General features: G+C 49.2%; 1 protein-coding gene across 3 annotated transcripts; it reads left to right on the top strand.

The window, feature by feature from the left end:
- Positions 1 to 305: 305 nt before the first annotated feature.
- On the top strand, positions 306 to 21,691 carry KLHDC4 (kelch domain containing 4). 3 transcript variants are annotated; one of them, XM_053271579.1, is made up of 12 exons: positions 306 to 529; positions 1,242 to 1,333; positions 1,598 to 1,676; positions 5,526 to 5,624; positions 6,792 to 6,928; positions 7,999 to 8,091; positions 9,893 to 10,052; positions 12,877 to 12,946; positions 13,792 to 14,000; positions 15,390 to 15,813; positions 19,720 to 19,854; positions 20,677 to 21,691. In XM_053271579.1, exons 1-12 carry the CDS (start codon positions 431 to 433, stop codon positions 20,850 to 20,852), a joined length of 1,773 nt encoding a protein of 590 aa, XP_053127554.1. In that variant the 5' UTR covers positions 306 to 430; the 3' UTR covers positions 20,853 to 21,691. The 3 variants fall into 3 exon arrangements, with proteins under 3 accessions (XP_053127554.1, XP_053127555.1, XP_053127556.1); XM_053271580.1 differs by lacking the exons at positions 306 to 529; positions 1,242 to 1,333 and having other exon boundaries at positions 1,617 to 1,653; XM_053271581.1 differs by lacking the exons at positions 306 to 529; positions 1,242 to 1,333; positions 1,598 to 1,676; positions 5,526 to 5,624 and having other exon boundaries at positions 6,841 to 6,858.
- Positions 21,692 to 22,336: the final 645 nt, after the last annotated feature.

Raw genomic sequence — 22,336 nt, 5'->3', positions numbered from 1 at the left:
AAGGTATGGCAAAATCTGGTCAGTTTCCACCTGCATCGGAAGTGGACCGCAAGCAATCCATGAAACTGACGCAGCAGACATTTGGCAGCTTTTAAAGCAGGGTCCAGCCCCTGGGGATGATGGGAGTTGTAGTCCAACAACAGCTGGAGGGCTGAGTATGTTCTCCCCTGCTTTAAACTGACTTCAAACAGCAAGATCCTTTTCTGTTTGGCTTGCACTGTAGGGAGACATCCGCCCCAGCAGATGGCAATGGTTTTGGTGGGGGAGAGAGTGTGTGTCTGGTTTTTTCACCTTTCCCTGGCAGGAAATGACCTGATTTGGGGTCCCGGGAAAAGGAAGAGCTGGGATGGACATGTGAGTTTTGCATGCTGCAGCATCTTACCCCAAAAAGGGTCCTCACTCAGCCTCCCGGGATTTGTTTGCAGCAAGCATGGGTAAGAAAAGCAAGAAGGAGAAGAAGGTGAAGGGGGCCGAGAAGACAGCTGCCAAGATGGAGAAGAAAGTCTCCAAAAGAGCCAAAAAGGAGGAGGTGAGGAGCGAGCAGGTGTGGGGCTGGGGAGCAACGGACAAGGCTGCCACTCACCAGGGCTCCTGTGCTGTTAACAGCTGCCCATGGCAGGCTGAAATTCGGCAGCTACTGCTGTTCCTGCTGGCGTGGAGAGCCTGAGGCTGAAGGACAGTCTCCCTTGCTGGATTGCTGCATTTTTTATTTGCAGCTGTGAAATGCACAGGAGCCTTGCTGGGGAAGGAAAGGTGGCAACTTGGAAGCAGGGAAAGCCTCAGATAGTGATGGCAAGGAGGGAATGGGGGGAGAAATGCTTCCTGGTGGCATGGCCTGGTCTTAAAGTAATTCCCCGCCCCACCCCCCTAATGCCGTATTTAAGCTGGGGTCTGATCTATGCACGCAGCAAAATGAAGTGTTGCAGTCCTGAATCAGGAGAAGGGGCTGTACCACTTCAGCCGGCAGGGAGTAGAGCACCTGTATGAAGGCTCTGGTGTGTGGCCAAACTCCCTGCAAGCAGAAAGCTAGCATACCAAGGAGTGGGCTGGACTGGGGCTACTCCCGGTTGTGCTGGTTTCTGTAGGTCTTACGGGAGAAGGCTTTCCTAGCTGGCAGCCAGAGGTGATACAGTCCTCTCTGGCGTCTCATCCTGATGCATGGGTAGAACAAGCCGTGGCTTTGACGATCCGGTTTTCCTACATCTCTGTGCACCAAGAGCAATCTGACTCTTCCCTTATAGGAGGATCTGGAAGCCTTGATCGCTGAATTTCAAACACTGGATGCTAAGAAAACTCAAGTGGTTGAGGCTGCCTGCCCCCCACCCTCACCGAGGCAAGTATCGGCACTTGTTCGTATTTATGAGTCTACGGCCTGGTGTTACTCTAAGGCTGTGCATTCATTCCTGATGTAGCATTTAAAAAAAAAAAAGTTTAGTTCCAGTTTTGTAATTCTCATTTCACTTATTATTATTTTTTTCATGGTTAGCACAAACTTGTTGTTGATACAGCACTGTAGTTTGGCCTAAGGAGTCTTCATCCAAAGCTGAAAATGAAGTATCTGACCCCCATCTAACATCTGTCTCCCTTTCTGTCTCAGACTCAATGCTTCTCTGTCTGCCCATCCCGAGAAAGACGAGCTAATTCTCTTTGGAGGTGAATATTTCAATGGCAAAAAAGTAAAGTATATACTTTTGTCTATCCTCCCGTCCCTTCCCCTAACCCAGGGGTTTTCAAACTTGACTCTCCAGTTGCTGTTGGACTACAGCTCCCAACATCCGCTGCTACAGTGCCATTGTGGCAGCATATGATGGGAGTTGTAGTCCAACAACATCTGGGGACCCAAGTTTGAGGAACCCTGCCCCCACCCATTTCCCTCATTAACAAACTTTGCCTCAATTTCTGCAGTTCACAGGGATTTTTAAAATGAGAAACCAGGCTCTATAGAATATGCATTAATTCCAGAATGAATGACTAGCCTGTCCAGACCTCTTGCTTTAATAATGTCTCAGCTGCCAGCAGGCGTGCTGGGTTGCATTAAAAAGGTCAGAGTGATTGCCTGGCTGTGATCAATATTTCAGGAGTTCATAACTTCAGGCTGCCTGCTTTAATACTTTAGCTTCTTGTTCTGTGTGCAGACACACCAAAAAAAGGAAAAGGAAAAAGAAAGCGATTCCAAAGAAGCTTGTCTCCTTTCTGGACATAAAAGAGTGGACCCTGGCTGTAGATTTTGCAAGAAGAGATGAATGTTTGGAATGAACTGATTGTGGTCTCCAATCTGTAAGACGAGAACCAAACCAAACCAACCCCCACCTTTTTTTGCCTAGAAAACAGCAAATTCCAAAGGAGGGGTTATTAAGAAAGGGTGTGGAAATATATCTGTCAGAGTGGTAATGTTCATGGACCAGCCTATGACGCGACCTGTCTTGGAACATTGTGCATAGTTCTCATCACCTTATCTGGAAAAGGATATCCTGGAGCTGGAGAAAAGTGCTGAAGAGGGCAACCCAAAGAATCAGAAAGGTGGAGCATCAATAGGCCAAGCATTTCACACTTCTTAATTTAGGGGGAAAGATGCTGAAAAGGGGGCTCAGAGAAGGTGCATACAAACTACTCACAGTGTGGAAAAGGTGGAGAGAGGGAGGCGATTCTCACGAGCAGCAGAAACCGAGCGATGGGAGCCCAGCTCAGTTTCTGCTGCTCGTGTGCACCAACGGGAGTTCTGCAGGTCCTGGTGGCCAGCCCGCCTCAACGCCCTCCCCCTTAAACAAGGTTAACGGGACGAGGGACCTCAGGAATGCACCGTGCACTGGCATGGTGCATTCCTGGAGCTCCGGGGTGTGTGTGTGTTGCATGGCTGTGCTTCCCTTTTCCTGACCCCTGGAGCTGCCGGACAAGCTGCAGCCGGGTGTGGGAGTGCCAGAGTGTAGCCGCCGCTTGTCTGGGCAGGCAATCCGCCTGCCGGAGGAGGCTTCCTTGATCGTCTGCGGGGAGTGCACGTCAAGCCCGCTCTCCCCACAGAACCCCTTTCGGCTAGGGAGTTTTTTCTTCTTTATCATAATAAAGTTGGGGTGGAGAACCGGCCTTGTAGTCGTGAGCATGAATTGTGCCCTTTGCTAAGCAGGTCCCACCTTGGTTCCACTAGCTCTGAACAGTCTACACACGGACTGGCAGCGGCTTCTCCAAGGTTTCGGGCCGGAGTCTCTCCCAGCCCTACCTGGAGATGCTGCCAGGGAGGGAAACGGGGACCTTCTGCATGCCAAGCAGATGCTCTAACCACTGAACGACAACTCCGACCCCAACAGGGCCCTCGGCATCTAAGTTGTGATGGCCATTCAGAACCTCCAGATTCCGAGGCTGGCTGCCTCTGATTATTCCTAGATCCAGGGAAAGGCTCTTGCCTTCATGCCCTCCGTGTGGGCTTCCTGGAGACCTCTGGCTTTCTACTGTGGGAAACGAGATTTTGGGCTCTCCTGCTGCTCCTGGTCTCCCTTTGCGTAAGACAGGTTTGGCCTGGGATCGTGGGGAGCAGCCACGTCACCTGCTGTTTGGTTCGCAGTTCCTCCAAGCTTCCCAACGGCCTTCTCATTAAGAAGGGGGCGGCTGCTGCTGCTGCTGCTGCTGCTGCTGCTGTCTGGCCGCGTTGGGCCACGATTTCCTCCCAAGTTCCTGTCCTCTGCACCCACATTCCAGTCTGAGACGGAACGTTGCCACAGTGGGGTTCTTCCTCCCCTAAAAGCGCCCATGCTTTGCAAACTAGGGATTGTTGCTATAGTATGTCTCTCTTTCAGGGTGACTCCAAGCGGTGATGGGTGCTCCCTCAAAAAGTATTTCCTGCTGCCACCGCCCCCAGCCTCCACCAGGTTGGAACTCGACAGCAAAGTGCCACAGAATACAGTCATCGTATCCTATGGGCCTATAGCTATATTTTAAAAGGCCTCCGTTGTTTAAAGATGCCTCAGTCCTCTACCCCAGAACAAGCCGCAGAAGCCGCTGCAGCCAAGTCGGTAGCAGAGACTCCTCCAGCCTCCCAGGAGCCGGACCAACCCCTGAGCTTCCTTCCAGGCCAGGAACCGGGATGGGTGAGGCCACGTGTGCCGAGGGGGTGCCAGGCCACCTCCCCAGCAGATTTCCGCTGCCCTGGTAGTGACCTCTCTCCCCACCCCACCCCAGTCTTTCCTGCCACGTGGTGTTGGACAGGAAAAGAAAACCGGCCGGGAGCTTTCCTAGTCAGCAGGCTTTACTGTAGGTTTGAATTTGTCCAAAAAAACCGATGCAAAAAGTGGATTCTTTTTACCCTGGACATAAATCGGACTAGGCAATGATAATGCGCAGTGAAAACCCCGTATCGTGTGGGATGTGCTCCCCAATATCTCACACGGGCTTCAGTGTGAATCTGGCGGGTGTGCGAATGCACACCCTCCGTTCTAAGCTAAAAGCCCCGGCTGGAAATGCTCCTGGAAGGTTTGGCCTAATCCCAAAAGACAGTATTTTCTAAGAGCCATCTGGCCCTGAATACGATTGAAAACGTCAAGCAAGCTCCGTTCATTTATTTTATTTATTTAACACATTTGTATACCGCCCAAAACGCAAGTCAACAAAACAATAAAAACGACAGATAAAAAGATTGAAACATTACAACAATTTGAAATTTGAAATGTTAAAACTATTAAAAATACAATTAAAAATTGTGTTTTAAATAGTTTTAATAAAACTATTAAAAACACAATTAAAACGGTATCTAATTAAAAGCCTGGGTGAACAAATGCATCTTGACTGTCTTTTAAAAAGTTGTCAGAGATGGGGAGGAAGTGTGTTTCAGCAGGAAGTGTGTTCCAAAGCCTCGGGCAGCAATGGAGAAGGCCTCTCTCCGAGTAGCCACCAGATGAGCTGGTGACAACTGCAGACGAACCTCTCGAGATGATCTCAATGGGTGGTGTGGTTTACAACAAAGAAGACGTTCTGTTAAATACCCAGGGACCAAGCTGTTCAGGGCTTTATAGGTTATAACCAGAACCTTGTACTTTGCCTGGAAACCTATCAGCAGCCAGTCTTTAAGAAAGGAGCGATCTGGTCTCTCCGAGATGACCCAGAGACCACCCTGGCAGCCACACTCTGGACCAACTGCAGTTTCCTATAGTTTGTATATCTATTTATAAGGTATATAAACCCACCACTTAAATTCCCTGACCTCTTTAGGTATTTGCTCCTTGCTCCCCTGACCCCATTCTTGGCTGCTCCTTTGCTCCCCACAACTAGTCGCTCTGAGTTGCCCCTGCTCTGCCTGGTCTTGGCATCATGCTAGGGTATGTATGCACTGCAGAAGCACCCCAGTCCCTGCAAAGGGGTCATCGTCCCGACTTACAGCCTCTGGGCTGGGTTCCTATGACCCCCCCGAAATGTAGAAATGCTGGGGTGGGAGTTGAAGGCCTGCACTGCATGGGGTGTGCTGCAAATGAAGAGGGCCATTCAAGCTGGGCCAATGGCACATTCTGGCAACTGCTCTCTGTCTTGACATCTCCTTCTAGACATTCCTCTACAATGAGTTGTTTGTTTACAACATTCGGAAGAACAGCTGGGCGAAAGTCGACACCCCGAACCCTCCTCCCCGCCGTTGTGCTCATCAGGTAATGTGCTTCCAACACCCACCCCACCACTGCCACCCCCGGCTCAAGAAGACCAGAGGTGCATGGTGACCCTGCAGGTGCCAAAACCACCCTGCTCCCACCCCCCTAGGTCTGCCTACAAGGTGCTGCTATTTGTAGGGTTGCGCAGAATTTCTCTTCTTTCTTTTTCTTTCTCTCTCTCTCTCTTTCTTTCTTTCCCTCTTTCCTTCCTTCCTTAGGAGATAAAGAACCCAATAACTTTGTTCTTATGCCTGTCATGAATTGCAATGTCCAGCAGATGGTGCTTCAGCAAATCATAGTTTTCCAAACAGGCAGCATAGACCTCTTCAGGCTAGGGGCCCCATTCCCAGCTCCTGCAAGCAGTGCAATCAGAGTAGTTGTATTTCGTAGGAACGTGGGAAGCTGCCATATACTGAGTCAGACCATTGGTCTATCTAGCTCAGTATTGTCAACACTGACTGACAGCGGCTTCTCCAAGGCTTCAGGCAGGAGTCTCTCTCAGCCCTACCTGGAGATGCTGCCAGGGAGGGAACTTGGGACTTTCTGCATGCAAATCAGATGCTCTTCCATTGAGGTACAGCCCCATCCTCTAGTAAGCTGCTGTCCACCAATTCAGACCCTTGATCCATCTGGCTCAGTATTGTCTATGTGTAAGCATATTTGGCTTAGCTGATTCAAACAGGTGACCTTTGGGCCTCACGTGGACACAGCCACAGTCTTCACATCTGTAAAATAGGAATAAACATGACCCAACTTACAGGGTTGTTGGTCAACATGGAGAGCTGGTCTTGTGGTAGCAAGCACAAATTGTCCTCTTTGCTAAGCAGGGTCTGCCCTGGTTGCATTTGAATGGGAGACTACATGTGTGAGAATTGTAAGATATTCCCTTTAGGGGATGGGGCTGCTCTAGGAAGAGTACCTGCATGCTTGCATGAAGGGGGTTCCAAGTTCCCTCCCTGGCAGCATCTCCAAGACAGGGCTGAGAGAGAGACTCCTGCCTGCAACCTGGGAGAAACCGCTGCCAGTCCGGGTAGAAAACACTGAGCTAGATAGACCAACGCTCTGACGCATTTTAAGGCAGCTTCCCATGTTCCTAATGAGAGAGGCCATTGTGCGCTTTGCATGTTGAGTGGTACCAGAGATGTTCCTTCTCTCTCTGTCTGGCAGGCCGTGATGATTGCACAGGGAGGTGGACAGCTGTGGGTGTTCGGCGGGGAATTTGCTTCACCGGACGGTGAGCAGTTTTACCACTACAAGGATCTCTGGGTCTTGCATTTGGCCAGCAAAACATGGGAGCAAATCAAGTAAGCGAGGAGTCCTGTGACACAGAAGTTGCTTGTCTGCTTGGACACTCAAGGGCCCCTTTAGTCCCATGATGGAAGAGTGCTCTGTGGATTGGAGCGAGAGATGGACCAATCTTTACCTCCTGGTCCTACCTCCTGGGTGAGGGTGGGAAAGGAAGAGCTCCTGCATCTCTCTGCCATCTTGTAAACATGCCACGCTAACCTTCAGGTGTTAAAATGCATCTGTTTTTTCCTACCTGGAGGAAATAGTTAACATGGGGGAAATCGTTAACATACTGATTATCTTCTAGACCAGGGTTTCTTAACCTTGGGACCCCAGATGTTGTTGGACTACAACTCCCAGAATCCCCAGACATGGCCATTTCTCAGGTCCCAGGACTGGGATCCTTGGAGGCTTTGAACCTTTCACCTTCTGCCCCTGAGCTGTTCAAGTCCCTCTGATGTTGCCTTGCACCTTGGATTTGCTCGGCCCTTCCTCTCCCCCCCCCCCGCCTGCTGCAATCAACATGCCAGAAGGAGGGAGTATCAGAAAGTTGATTTTTTTCCACACTATGTCAGGATAGCATTAAAACAAAGGCAGGCTGCCTCTCTCCCCCGCAGACTTTCTCATCGGCACAGATGTTGGAGCTCTTCCCAAGGAGGGGGCGGCGGCTGCGTCTTATTTCTGATAAATAAACAGACCGGGGCAGTGCGGGGGGGGGGGGGGCGGGGGAGTAGGTGCAGGAGGGCAAAGCCATGTACCTGCTGAGAAGGCAAGCATGTCGCCAGTGGGGAAGGGGCCAGACAGGCAGAGTCTGAGTCTGGACTCAGACCCCATTTGTCCGCCTAGCAGTAGCAGATGATGCAGCTCTTCCCTAAATAGGGGTTCCCAACCTTGGGCTCCCAGTTGCTGCCAGGACCACAACTCCCATCATCCACTGCCACAGTTGTGGCGGCAGGTGATGGGAGTTGTAGTCCAGCAAGAACTGGGAACCCAAGGTTGGGGGACCCTTGCCTGAAACGGTGCAGAATGGGAACAGTAGAGCTGGCATCCAGTCCTTGGGTGCTCAGTCCGTTCTTCTCTCTTCCAGGGCCCCTGGGGGTCCCTCGGGTCGCAGCGGACATCGGATGGCCGTGTGCAAGCGACAGTTGATGGTCTTCGGAGGGTTCCATGAAAGCGCGAGGTTGGTAGGAAGCAGCCTGCCACGGAGTCTGCGCCTTGGTCCATCCAGCTCAGCGTTGTTTACTCTGACTGGCAGCGGCTCTCCAATGTTTTCAGGCAGGAGTCTTTCCCAGCCTCACCTGGAGATGCTGCCAGGGAGTGAGCCTGGCTGGGACCTTCTGCATGCAAAGCGGATGCTCTACCACTGAGCAATGGCCCCATCCCTAAAGGGGAAGATCCTGCAGTGCTCACATGTAATCACGCATCCAAATGCAAACCAAGGTAGACCCTGCTTAGGAAATGGGGCAATTCATGCTCACGACCACAAGACCAGCTCTCCTCCCCTCCCTGAGAGACCCCCTGATGAACAGGGTTTTCCATTCCTTTGCAAAGGTCTGACTGGGGCCGGACAGACCCAGAGGGGCCCCTGTTGGAAGGATAGTGCTGGACTAGAAAGGTCTTTAGTCTAATAATCCAGCAATGCTCTTATGTTCTTAGGAGCCGGAGCATACTCTGAAAGTCTCAGAGGCTGGACTTCAGCTCCCTTTTAAACTTGGAATGACAGACAGGCCCCTTCTCGAATCCTCTGCCAGAAGTTTCCTTTTCAGCTTGCTTCATGGTCAGGTAGGCCCTGGGGGGTTCACTGGGTGTCCCAAGTGGAGGCAGTTGAGAAGACATTGTTCACCGCTTCAGCACCAAGGCCAGTGACTTTAGGACTCAAGGTCATCCCTAGTCAGTTCTGATGTAAGCCCCAGCCCTGTTCAGAAGTTACTCTGTACATGTGTCCCGGTATTTCTATACACACACACACACACACACACACACACACACTCTTATTCATTCATTCATTCATTCATTCAATACATTTATATGCCACCTATAACAAAAGCCTCAAGGCAGTTCATAGTCCAACAACCAAACATTTAAAAACAAGCATTTAGAACAAGACAATAAATCAACAACAATTCAACAAAAGAAAGCCTGATTAAACAAGGGTGCCTGCAGCACACATGCCCCACATTGAACATAACTTCAAAGGGGCTTATGTTTTTAACATAAAGGGGCTTAGACAAAGTCCATCACTGGCTACTAGTCTTGATGGCCTACAGGCTACCTGCAGGTTCAGAGGCGAGATGCCTCTCAATACCAGCTGCAGGGGAGCAACAGCAGGAGAGAGAGAATGTCTTCCCCTCTTGCCTGTGGGTTTCTCGGAGGCATCTGGTGGGCCACTGCGAGAATCAGAATGCTGGACTGGATGGGCCTTTTTGGGCTATTCTTATGTTCTCATAATGTATGATTAGGGCTAATATGTTCACCACATGTACAGAAGTGCAGAAGTGCAGATTATTATTGTTGTTGTTTTATTATTTTTACATTTTATATCCCGCTCTTCCTCCAAGGAGCCCAGGGTGGTGTACTACATACTCAAGTTTCTCCTCACAACAACCCTGTGGAGTAGGTTAGGCTGAGAGAGAAGTGACTGGCCCAGAATCACCCAGCAAAAATCATGTCTGAATGGGGATTTGAACTCGGGTCTGCCTGGTCCTAGTCCAGCACTCTAGCCACTACACCACGCTGGCTCTCAGATGTAAACAGGTTGTGGTGCACACATGTTCTTGGACAGCCTAGCTTCCCAAAGATTACAAGGAGGAACGGGCAAGAAATTGAAATGTTTAACCCTGTAACAACGCAGACGTCTGCCCTGCACTTCTGAGCGTATTCAGTCCGTGTGATTTCTCAGCTCTCCTGGGGAGGGCATTTAAGGCTCTGACGAGTACAAGCCCCTCTCCTCTTAGTGATGATGCTGCTTTTGTTCCAACTAGAGATTACATCTACTACAACGACGCCTATGCCTTTAACCTGGACACGTTTACCTGGACCAAGCTGACCCCCTCTGGGATTGCCCCCTCTCCGAGATCTGGTTGCCAGCTGGCTGCCACCCCTGAAGGCAATGTTATCGTCTACGGGGGCTACTCCAAGCAGGTGAGTGAAACCTTGGCGGGGTTCCCAACGTTGGGTCCCTGGATGTTGTTTGACTACAACTCCCATCATCTTCTGCTGCAGTGGCCACAGGATGATGGGAGTTGTAGTCCAACAACACACACCCCTGCTTACATACAAGAGAGCCATGGATCTCTGCTCGTGTGACTGAGATTATTGATGGGGAGAAACCTGTGCCCAAGACCATGCTTTGAGTCTGCTGATTAGCAATGTCTGAACTCTAGGACTCACATGTCCAAACCCAAACACTTTGCCAACACAACCAAACATTCAGGTGCTTAAAACCTCAGCAGTGAAGGTTTCCCTGCCCAGCTGCCCAGCCTTAAACTTGATTCCAGCATTCACCAAAAGATGAGAGAGCATCCGCCAGGAATGAAAGCATCCTCTCCTCTTTCGCGAGGAAGCAGATCTCATTAGCAGCTCATCCATCCGGACTGCCAAAGGGAAAACCTCCTTGAGTGCTCATCCCCGCGGCCTTCCCTTTTGCTCCGTTAGTCAAGGTTATCCAATTAATGCATCCGTGATACCTTTCTTAGTGGATAACTAGACAGGGGAGAGAAATCTAGCGTGGTGCTCTTCACTGCCCCATCCCAAGGACTTTGAACAGCCTGCGATGTCATCTTAGCCTCGCAACAAGCCGGGGCCTTCTCTGCTCCACTCTGCTCTCAAGTTTTCCTGTTAGGATATAGGATTTTTTTTGGGGGGGGGGGAATATAAAAGTGTCCATTGCATGAACAGAAAGCTAGCATTTCCCGATACTGTGGGTGTGATAGCAGTGAGTGAAATGGGCGTTGCTCTCCAGTTCATAGCGTTGGCTTTTCTTCTCTTTCCTTTCATCCCGCTCTGCCCCCGCGCTTTCTCTTTGTGTCTCTGTTGTTTTGCATTGTGTTGTCCGCAGCATCTTGTTCATTTCCACTTTGTGTTCACCTCCTCAAAGGCAGAGAATTGCAACCCTTTTGCCTCCAGGCACAGACTTTCACTCTGCCTCCGCGGCTTCCTTCAGTCTCCAATCCATGAAGTGTTGCTATTTTTTTGTTTGGGGTTTTTGTGCCGCGTGCTTGCTTCAAGGATTGTGTGGATCTGAGGAGAGAAAGCAACTGTGGTTTATCCTTTGTGGCGCTTCTGAATGTGGGGTAGCAAAGGACTCGAGGAGTCTCATTCCTGCTTGCTTCCTTGCTCGCTGTTAGTTCTGTCCCTCATCTTTCCGTCTTCTACAGTCAGGGATGTCCCACGGAAAGGCTTCACAAACTTGAGTCCCCAGATGGTGTTAGACTACAACTCCCATCACCCCAAGGCCATTGTGGCTGGGGATGATGGGAGTTGTAGTCCCAACAACATCTGGGGACTCACGGCTGAGAATATTGCAGTGCTACATGTGAGCACTGTAAGATATTCCCTTTAGGGGATGGGGCCGCTCTGCAAAGAGCACCTGGATGCTTTCCGGATTGGAGCCTGCAACGGGGTCACGACGTATCTGCGAAGCGTGCTTCCGCACTCCCTGAGTTGTGACACCACAGTCCCTACACAGACAGCAGGGTGCCGCTCACATTTCTGATGCCTTGTTTCGGATTTAATTGCTGCGATTTACTGCTATAATGTTGTATGTCCGGCATGAAAAGGTTGCAGTATTTTCCGGTTGCTAGTTTTCGCGAGACTGCTCCCCCTGCTGGGCGCTCTGCTATTTGCGTTCTGAATGCAGTTTGCCTGAACCAAAGCATTTTGCCGCTGTTGAGCGGGTAATCTGGAAAGTGCCCTGCATGCTTTCATGCAGAAGTTCAAGGTTCCTTCCCAAGAGAGGGATGAGAGAGACTCCTGCCTGCAACCAGTCTGGGTAGACAGCACTGAGCTAGATGGACCAGTGGTCTGACTCTGGATATGGCAGCTTCCCGTGTTCCTGTATTCCTAGAATCCATGCCCTGATATGTTTGTAGGGGCTGCAGCGGGTGGTCCCTGGCTCTTTCAAGAAGCAATTGCATGGTGATAGATGAGTCCCACAGGTGACCTCTCAACACTGGTGTGCTTAACACTGCTTGAGAAGCTGGGCTAGCAGCTTAAGAGACTGACAGCACAATCTGTACATGTTTACTTGGAAGTAAGGCCACACTGTTAAATGGGGCTTATTCCGAGGTAAGTCTCCATAGGACTGCTGCATGAGCTATGCACATGGATTTTCTCAGTTTGGACCTGGCTTCTGCTATGAACTCTAGGAGGCCTTCAGCAAGCCAATTTCTTCCAGCCTCAGTTTTCCATCTGCAGTATGGGGTGATAATAATATGGATCTCCATTACAGCGCTGTTGTAAGGTTGACCACAAGATAATGTGTGTCGAGTGTTTTGGAGATCAGAGTTATTCTTGTTCTTTGTCCTAAGGTGTATGGACTGCAGGCTTCTTAAAACTTCACCGATTCTGCATTTCCACTCACTCCCCACCCACCCCAAGCTCATCCGGAGAGGATTCTGTGAGGTTAACAACTTCTTACTTGCCCCTGCTGCTTACCCCTGCTAACGGCTTACCCCTTCTTACCCCTGCTAACTTGGCAAAGAGGCACCTTTTAACATGGTGATTCTCTTTTATTTAGCAGGGGGAGAGCAACTGGCCCTATCCACCCCCAGCACAGTATCCCTCCAGTGGCTGTGGCTGGTGTCTATCTTGTGTTTCTTTTGAGATGGTGAGCCCTTTGGGGGCAGGGAGCCATCTTATTTATTTATTACTTCTCTGTGTAAACCGCCCTGAGCCATTTTGGGAAGGGCGGTATAGAAATCGAATGAATGAATGAATGGATAAATACTTATATTTTTTTTTTTAGCGTGTCAAAAAGGACGTTGACAAAGGCACTCTCCATGCGGACATGTTCCTGTTGAAGGCTGAAGGCTCAGGTGGGTGGGAGCCTCCGTGGGGCCCATCAGCGGGAAGCTGGGACTGGATGGCACTCAGTTACACAGAGATAAGAAAATACCAGAATGCCCAGCCTCATTATCTGGACAGGTGCTTTCCAGTTTGCAAGGAAGAATCCATTTTCAAATCTCCCCCAGAGTGGAAGGGAGAGCTGCCCACAGAAACCAATGGAGACATCTAGGATGTTACGTTGGCTGTGGCTGGAGAGCAGCCTCTCCACCTAGAAACAAAAGGTAGCAGCAAAGACAGTGTTTGTCGCTTCTGACCTGGTCTTATTTCATGGGACGAAAATGGTATTTTTAGTTAAGTCTATGGCGCCCATAGAGAATTGGAACCCGTAGCAGCTTTCTTGGAAGTTGAGCCCAGGTGTCACTCTAGGCCCACTTGCAGGGGAGGAGTGAAGCAGTTTGATCTGGCTGGTGCCCTTCAGTAGATAGATCGATCAGTTATAATTTTCAGGATCAAAGGCACACTTGTTAATATATTCACACACCTTTACAAAGCATTGTGTGTTAAGAGCATTGATTGAGACTCTTACTTTACATTTTTCCAGTAAACATAGATGCTCCTGGAAATATAGATGCTCCTGTTCTCTTCTTATGTTCTTGTACAACCTATCATCTGTGGAACTCACCACCACAAGATGTGGGGGTGGCCACTCGCTTAGATGGCGTTAAAAATAGATTAGACAGGAGAAAGAAGAGAAATCTATCCAATGGCTGCTAGTCATGACATATGTATTTTCATAGCTCCGTATTCAGAGGTCTGTACTCAGAAATTGTCTTTCCTCTTTGTTTCCATCCTGTTTCTCTTCTGTATGTCTCAGACAAGTGGGCGTGGGTTCGGCTTAATCCTTCTGGTGTGAAGCCAACTCCCAGATCTGGCTTCTCCATGGCTCTGGGGCCCAACAATCGATCCCTGCTGTTCGGTGGGGTGCACGACGAGGAAGAGGAGGAACGCCTGGAAGGAGACTTCTTCAACGATATTTATTTCTATGACCTGGCAAAGAACCGCTGGTTCCCTGGACAGTTAAAGGTATGGAAAAAGCTCCTCTTCCTTTACTCTTCTTGAATTAGGTTACTCTCAATCTGCATCCAGCCTGATCTGCAATATGGCATGGCATGGCGTGGACCTACCTCACAGGAGTGTGACAAGGATTGCAACAAGAGAACGTGGAGCAGGGGTCCCAAACTGTGGTCCTCCTGCAGACGTTGGCCTGCTACTCCTATCATCCCTGGCCACTGTGATGGGGAAGATGGGAGTCGTAATCCTGCAGCAGCTGAGGGCCGCAGTTTGAGACCCTTGCTTCGACAGTGGAACAGCCTGCCATATGCAGTGATAGAGGCTTTCAAACAGAGGCTGGGCAGCCACCTGTTGGGGAGACGATGAGATTTCTGCACTGAGCAGAGGAGGGTTGGACTAGAAGAGCTCCGGGGTCCCTTCCCACTCTGACATTCTATGCTGTGTATTGCCTACACAGACTGGCAGCGGCTTCTCCCAGGTTGCAGGCAGGAATCTCTCTCCACCCTCTCTTGGAGATGCTGCCAGGGAGGGAACTTGGGACCTTCTGCTCTTCCCAGAGTGGCTCCATCCCCTGAGGGGAATCTCTTCCAGTGCTCACACATCAAGTCTCCCATTCATTTGCAACTAGGGTGGACCCTGCTTAGCTAAGGGGACATGTCATGCTTGCTACCACCAGACCAGCTCTTCTCCTTTGTCATCTGAGGAGGACTGTCTCCAGTAACCACCTGTAAGTCTGGTGGTGACTCAGAACCTGGCCTTCTCCATAGCTGCTCCTAGGCTGTGGAATGCACTCCTGGCAGAAACCCGTAGCTTGGGTTCATTGTTGGCCTTCAAGAGAGCCCTTAAAACCTATTTGTTTGGTCTGGCCTTCCAGGTTTTTGACATTGTTTTTACAGGTTTTAAATTGTTTAATGGGTTTAAACTGTTTTAAAATTGGTTTTGCATTGATTGTTTTTAAATGACTGATTCGCCGGTTTTCTTTTATCGCTGTGCACCACCCAGAGCCTTTTGGTTAGGGCGGTATAAAAATGTCATAAATGAAGAATAATAAATATAGATCTGGGATTTGAACAGCCTCGGAACAGCCTCGGCTGTTTAAAAACAGACAAAAGGGGGGAAAGGCATTTTTGTGCTTCCTTTCCTTGTTTTGTGGTTCTTAATGCACACACCTCCTTTGTTGTAAGGCAGTCCACCATCGGCAAACTACAATGCCAATTAGAATAAGATACGATGAAAAGCTGTGCCATTCCAGCAATCAACCAGGAGACCCTGACCTGCCTGCCTCTTAGGAGGTTTGCCACTGTGGTCCATTCCCTTTCTGGAACCGTGCAAAGCTTTGGTGGCTCAGTCCCTTCTACGGCTGGGCTTTGTGTCTAATATTGCTCTTGGTTCTGTCGACAGGGGAAGTCTGAGAAGAAGAAGCGAAGGCGAGGCCAGGCACCGGTGGGGGGTTCTCAAACTGCTCCAGAAGATGGTGAGGGCGGATTTGAGGGGCAGCCTCCTCCAGGTCCCGTGGAGATAATCAAGGAGGTGGTAGCCGAGGATGGGACGGTCATGACCATCAAGCAAGTGATCTCGGCCCCTGCGCCAGAGCCTCCGAGGTCAGAGTCGGAGGATGAAGATGAGGGAGCCGGAGACGAGGCCTCCGGCCAGCAGTTGGAGCCCTGCCCACGTTCCAGCTCCATGCTGGCCGTGAAGCACGGGCTTCTCTACGTCTACGGTGGGATGTTCGAGGTGGGCGACCGCCAGTTCACCCTCAACGACCTCTATGCCATTGACCTCCACAAGATGGACGAATGGAAGGTCCTTGTGGAGATGGACCCAAGTAAGTGAAGGCTGCCCCCCAACTGGACCTCTCCCACACTTGAGTGTTTTGTAGCCAGGACTGCAGGGATTCCGTGCTAGCTTCCGTGTCTCAGGGTGTAATTGCAAAATATGGGCACTGAATGCAGAAGTCAACATTTGTGGGACCTTGTGGTTCCTTTTTTAAACAAATCAAGTTAGTGCCCACTGCTCAAAAGATAATGTTAAAGCCTGTGAGCATCACCTGATGAAATCTTACTTATTTATTACTTATTTAAAATATTTATACCCCTCCAGTATACTGCTGCTCGGGGCGGCTCACAACCATAAAATAGATACAAGGTAAAATAAAACTAATACAATTAACCCAATTAAGTAAACAAGTTTAAAGTCCAGGCTAAAACCACAATCGGAATTACGTTTCAAATTAAAAGTTATTTTAGAAGCTAAAGATTGAGAATTATAAAAAGTTAAAACTAAAGAACCTACCAGATATAATCAAAGATGGAGCATTAGAAGGCATGCATTTTTAGTCTTTTTTTAAAAAACACTGAGGGTGGGAGCCAGGTAAAGCTCTTCAGGGAGGGCATTCCAAAGCCAAGGGGCCACAACCGAAAAGGCCCTGTCTGAAATCCCAGAAACTGTTGGGACCTGGTCTGCATTTCCAGGGAGCAGACAGCAGAACTTCAGTTTTCTGCATAATAAATTGCTCCCAACCTCTACAAGCTGGCTTCAGTTGCATAATCTTTTGTAGTTGTGGAATTCCACCTATTTTGGCACACAGAACTGGAGATTTATTTCCCCTCTCCACGAATTAAAATGCAGGGAGGGCTGGGTTTTCATCCTAAGACCCAAGACTTGAGAGCATAGGAAGCTGCCTTATACTGAGTCAGTCTAGCTTAGTATTGTCTTCACTGAGTGACAGCAGCTTCTCCAAGGCAGAGAAGGATCTTTCCCAGCCCTACCTAGGAGATGCTGCCAGGGATTGAACCTGAGACCTTCTGCATGCAAAGCAGATGCTCTACCACTGAGCTACAGATCCTTCCCACAGGGAGGTCTTCTTGTGCAGGTATTTTATTTTTACAAGGGGAGGGTTCAAATATGTGATCCTTAGACACGATTTCTGAACAGGTACACTGCAAGGTGGACTGAACCTCTTTGCCTTTGCCGAGCATGAAGATAAACTCGTAGTGCATGTATCTGTGCACAAATGTAATGCACAGAGTGTGTATATACAACCTTGCTGTTGCCATTGGTTATATATATCTGCCACTGAGGAGGCATAAAGACAGACATGCTCCATTTACTGATGCCTTCACTCCAAGGCTTAGATCATGTGATAAAACTAGATTTTTTTCTCGTTTAATTTTCTAGTCTTAAATGTTCTAAAATGTGAAGCTGCCATGTATGGAGTCGGAACTTCCAGCCCGTACTGTCTACTCTGACTGGCAGCAGCTCTCCGGGAACTCTGGCAGACAGGCCTTTTCCCATCACCTGTTACCTGAGATTTTTTTACCTGGAAATCGAACCTGAGACCTGCATATAACGCATGTGCTCTCCCACTGAGCCGTGGGTGCTGCCTTGCGTTGAGTCAGTCCATCTAGCCCAGTACTACCTACTCTGACTGGCAGCAGCTCTCCAGGGTCTTCCCCACTGTCTTCTACCTGGGAGGATCACTTTAACTGGAGATTGAGCCTGGAGCCTTCTGCCTGTCAGCAGGGGCTCTGTCCCAGTCCATGGCCTCTCCCCTAGAATGCCAGTGAGTTTCTAGTGCTGCTTTCAGTGCCGGTCCAAATAGACACAGCCCTGCTTCTGAATCCTTTTCACTAGACCAACCCTGAGATCCTTTAACATGCTGGGTTCTGTGGCAGCCACGGACAGCAGCCTTTTATCTGGAGACCACAAACTGCAGCTAGCTGTGTGTGTAGAGTTGAAATGTCAAGTGTCACTCACGCTGTTTCATGTGACAGCGTCATCGAGGCTTTAGAGGCACTGGAAACATTCCTAGAAATCCCTGCTCGAAGGATGACGGTGTTTAGTTTTATTCCATGCCTGGTGTTACCTGGGGACAAAAGCCAATTTAGGATGATTTGCAGATGAGTGGTGGCAGCAACTTCTTCAGTGGGGGCCATGCGTGGTGCAGCTTTTAGACTGCCCGCAAACACCCGGGCTAATTTTGGCTTCGGTTAATCCCCGGGGAAACCATCTTTCCATGCCCTGTGAGTCTAAGCTGTCTGGTTTGTGGCTGGTCTCGAAACCTTTGCCTTAATCCCGGTAGGGTCACGAAGGATGTTCAGCCGGAATTTTGGACTGACCATACTCTGTACTCCGAACCTCGGGAATCCAAGGGGGTGCCCAAGCCTTCAGATTCTGCTCTCTGAATCACAATTCAGGTTCAAAATTTGCTAGTTTGCATTATTCTTATCTCAGAGAGACCATATCATGCCTGGTCTCTAGTGGTCGCACTGGCTGTCGATATGCTTCTGGGCAAAATATAAAGTCCTGAACGGCTTAGGGCCAGGTTATCTGAGAGAGTGCTTTTCTCTGCAAAATTATTCAGATCACCAGGAGAGGTTCATCTCCATCTGGCAGCAATTTGGGGTTGGGTGTTCTCGGTTGCTGCCCTTAGGTTGTGGAACATGCTCCTCATGGGGATGAGGGGTGTATCATCCCTGGAGGTTTGTTTGTTTGTTTGTTTATTAGCTATTTTTTATACCACCCCAAACTTAAGTTTGATAGAGAGCTATGAAAACCTACTGTTTCTGCTTGGCTTTTAACAGCATTTAAGTGGTTTTAATGGTTTTTAAATGAGTTTTATGTTAATACTTTCACTGGTTTTATTTTTTGTTTGTGAACTGTCCCGAGCCATTTTTTGGATGGGTGGAATATAAATGGAATAATACATAGGTAAAGATTTTTCTTCCACTCTAAATGCTGGATTAGAAGCAGAGAAGCTCTTTGCCAGTGTGACTAAAAATGGACAGGTGTTCATAGGAACATAGGAAACTGCCATATACTGAGTCAGACCATTGGTCTATCTTCACAGACTGGCAGCAGCTTCTCCAAGGTTGCAGGCAGGAATCTCTCTCAGCTCTATCTTGGAGATGCTGCCAGGGAGGGGACTTGGAACCTTCTGCTCTTCCTAGAATGGCTCCATCCCCCAAGGGAATGGATCTTACAGTGCTCACACTTCCTTTGGGGAATGGCCTCACTCTGATAGCCCAGTGGCAGAGCCTATATTTCGCAAGCAGCAGATCTCTTGGTCAGCCCCTGCTTTCTCCAGATAATAGGCTTTGCATAGCCAGGTCAGGGTGTGAGGGTCAAGGGCCCAAGTCTCGGCCTTGATCCAAACTCTCCCCTCCAGTGTTCCCTCTAACTGGGATTCCCAGATGTTGTTGACTACAACTCCCAGCATCCCCAGCTGCAGTGGCCTTTGGCTGGGGATTCTGGGAGTTGTAGTCAACAACATCTAGGAATTCCTGTTAGAGGGAATGCTGCTCCCTCCCTCGCAGCTGCTTCGTGAAAGTGAAAGTGAAGAAGACATTAAATGCCAGCACCCACTTCACCCTAAACTTTGGAGAGGTGCTTTATCTCTCTCTGCCTACCTGGTGCTAGAATTACAGCATGGCTTCCTTTTCTGTTTTCATTGAGAATGACAGCATTACGATTTAAACTTTTTTTGACTGCCAAGATCTGGCTAAACTAGATCCAGTGCTTAATTTCTCAAATGAGGGGTTTCGCTCCCATTCTAACAAAACATTGCACCTGTTTCCCTAGAAAAACCTCCTCCCTAATCCCAGGCGTAAAAGGAGGGTGTTGATGAGAACAATTCTGAAGAGGCTGGCCAAAAGGGAGGGATTTCATTGTGTTTCCGCCTGAATTTCCCTTTTTTACACCTGGTGTGTTGTTTTTTTAATGGTTGTCGCAGAAACTCAGGAGTGGCTCGAAGAATCAGAGTCCGATGAAGAAGAGGATGAAGTGGAGGGTGCCGAGGGAGGAGAGGAGGAAGAGGAGGAGGAAGAAGAGGACTCTGATGATGAGGAAAGTGAAGACGAAGAGGAAGGTAATTGCCTAGAAAGAGGATCTGTGGGTTTAGGCTTGCTGGCAAGGAGGGACCCTGATTCCCGTCGTCTTGACTCCAGATATCTGGCTTGAAGCAATCTTCTCGGCTTTGGGGTTAATACATTTGGAAACTAAGTCTGCTGTCCAAATTGTGACCTTTAGAAGCTGCCCCAACTTAGTGGGGAGTCTTCGGTGATTTGGAAAAATCATGCTGTGTGGCTGGGGATAATGGGAGTCGTAGTCCCACAATGTCTGGGGACCCAAGTTTAAGAACCCCTGCGATTTGGGGTGTTCCAGGCTACTTGAAGAATTTCAAACCCATTTTTACAATTGCTGTCTTCAAAGCAAGTTTATATACACAAGATAATTTGGGCCTGAGGTGGTTAAGTGACTCAACCAAGGTCGCAGATGAGAATCGCTGCCTGGAATTTAAGTATAGGCATCGATACTTCAGGCTAGACTTCTGCCTCCACCCTTCCTGTAGTTCTGCAAAAGGAAGGGTTTGAAGTCGGGACTGAGTTTCATAGGAAGGAGGGTCACTGTCCAGACTAGAATGTTGTGGGCGTGGGGGCACTTCTCTCTCCAGCCTACTGGCTTGCCAAACTCTCTGAATCGCCATCTGGCCTTGGTTGCTACTCTTGAGATATGCTAGGCAAAATGATCTCTTCTTACAGAAAACTTGCATAAATATTTCTGTGGCTTGCTCTTAAATTTTTTTTTTATAGTATTGTTAATGTGCTGGAGCACACACACAAGAGGAGCTGAGGATCGTTCCTTGCCACCTCATTGACCTCTTGCTTTCTGTTTCCTCCTTCTGCCATAGAAGAGGAGGAACACCCTGCAGTACAGCCGGATGAAAAGTACCCAGATTACCTTTCCAGGACGGAGCAATACTGGGTGAAACTGGCCCGCAGGAACATGGGCCCTGATGCCAAAGAGAAGAAGACAGTGAAAGTGGGACATGCAATGGCAAAAGCTTTCTATGAAGGATCTGCCTAAACAGAGTGCTGGTTTTCCTTAGCATCACAGACCCTACAGGGTTTAATAATACCAACTGAACTGGACAGCTCCACAAACCTCTCCTCTTCTGGGCTTGCATGGTGGATTCTGGGAAGCCAGAAAGGCCTATGGTTTTGTGTGTTTTTAGCTGGTCTCCGTGTGTCTTGAGTTATCAACCATTAGTTCATTAGTAGCCTATTAAACAGGCTGTCTTTGTGTTTTCACCATGATCCCTTCTATTCGTGCAGCAGAATCGCATGGTACAGGCTTCCTCCGCTGCAAGCAAGAAGACTGCATGTTTGAATGCTTGCTGACGGGGAGAGAAAAGCTCCCTGAAAACAGGAAACGAAGACGGCAGGCTAGCTGTCTCCTTAGCAGGCTAGTTTTCTGTTTTCAGGGAGACACCCCACCCCACCCCACCCCACCCCTGGGAGAACATTCCAACATGGAATTCCCCAGCTGCTGCGATCTGGATGCTGCAGTCCAGACAAGGCTATACCATGTGGCTCTCTGTGGGTTTAGTTGGCTATAAGGCAGTTTGGGTTTGGCTGTTGCAGTGATGCACTTTCTGCCTGCCTGTGACCAGTCATTGATGCTTGGGTGCCGCAGGGCACATGTCCCTATGCATGTCCCAGTGGCAAGAGGGCTTGGAGAACTGCTTCAAGAGATTTTTTTGGGGGGGGACAAGGCTCTAAAGCCGGGCTATTCTTGTTGGGAGGGCTTTGAGGAGGCCAAATATTTGAGAATGTTAGGGGTGCTCCTCTTTCTCACAACAGTAGTTGGCCCAGCAGCAGGCCTTGCATTTCAAAGGATTTTATAATAAATAATTCTTGCGTTCATTAGGGTATTCTGTCTTTTCCCTTCTTAATGAACTGGGTTTTTTTCCAGCAGACAGTGGGGAACCCTTTGAAGCAGGCCGTAGCAAGAGCTGTTCCTTCCATGCATCTGTGAGTTGTGTCAACACCAAAAGGGTCGTCTTCCCTTCTAAAGTGGCCGAGAAGGATAGGAGACGTAGCCCAGCAACATATGGGGGCCCTGTTGGGAGGACCCCGTGCCAAGTAATTCTTGGAGCTCAATGTAAATATGGCTCCACGTTCTGCATAGAAGAAAGGCTCAGTTCCCTCAAACAGCAGGTGAGGTGGGTAGGCTATGTCTGGGCCCTACCACTTTGGACTGCAGGGGAAAGCTCAGGAAAAGATCTTCCCTCCGCTATAAATACATCCTGCACAGAAAAGCAGTACATCAAGGAGAAGTCAAGGTGAGAACCCTCCTCTCTGGCAACCAGTTTTATTCATGCAGGGAACTTCTCATGTGGCAGGTCATTCAGCCAAGCAAGTTCTCACCTGCACTCTAAAGCGGTACCCTCCAAACACAGACTTGAACATCGGCCACTGGCTGGTAATACACTGACTGACAGTGGTTCTCCAAGGTTTCAGGCAGGGGTCATTCGAATTGGACATGCATGCCTCTGCATCTTAGAGTGC

This window comes from Hemicordylus capensis, chromosome 9 (assembly GCF_027244095.1).
Source record: "Hemicordylus capensis ecotype Gifberg chromosome 9, rHemCap1.1.pri, whole genome shotgun sequence".
Classification (NCBI taxonomy): Eukaryota; Metazoa; Chordata; class Lepidosauria; order Squamata; family Cordylidae; genus Hemicordylus; species Hemicordylus capensis.
This window is presented reverse-complemented; position numbering and strand designations above follow the sequence as displayed.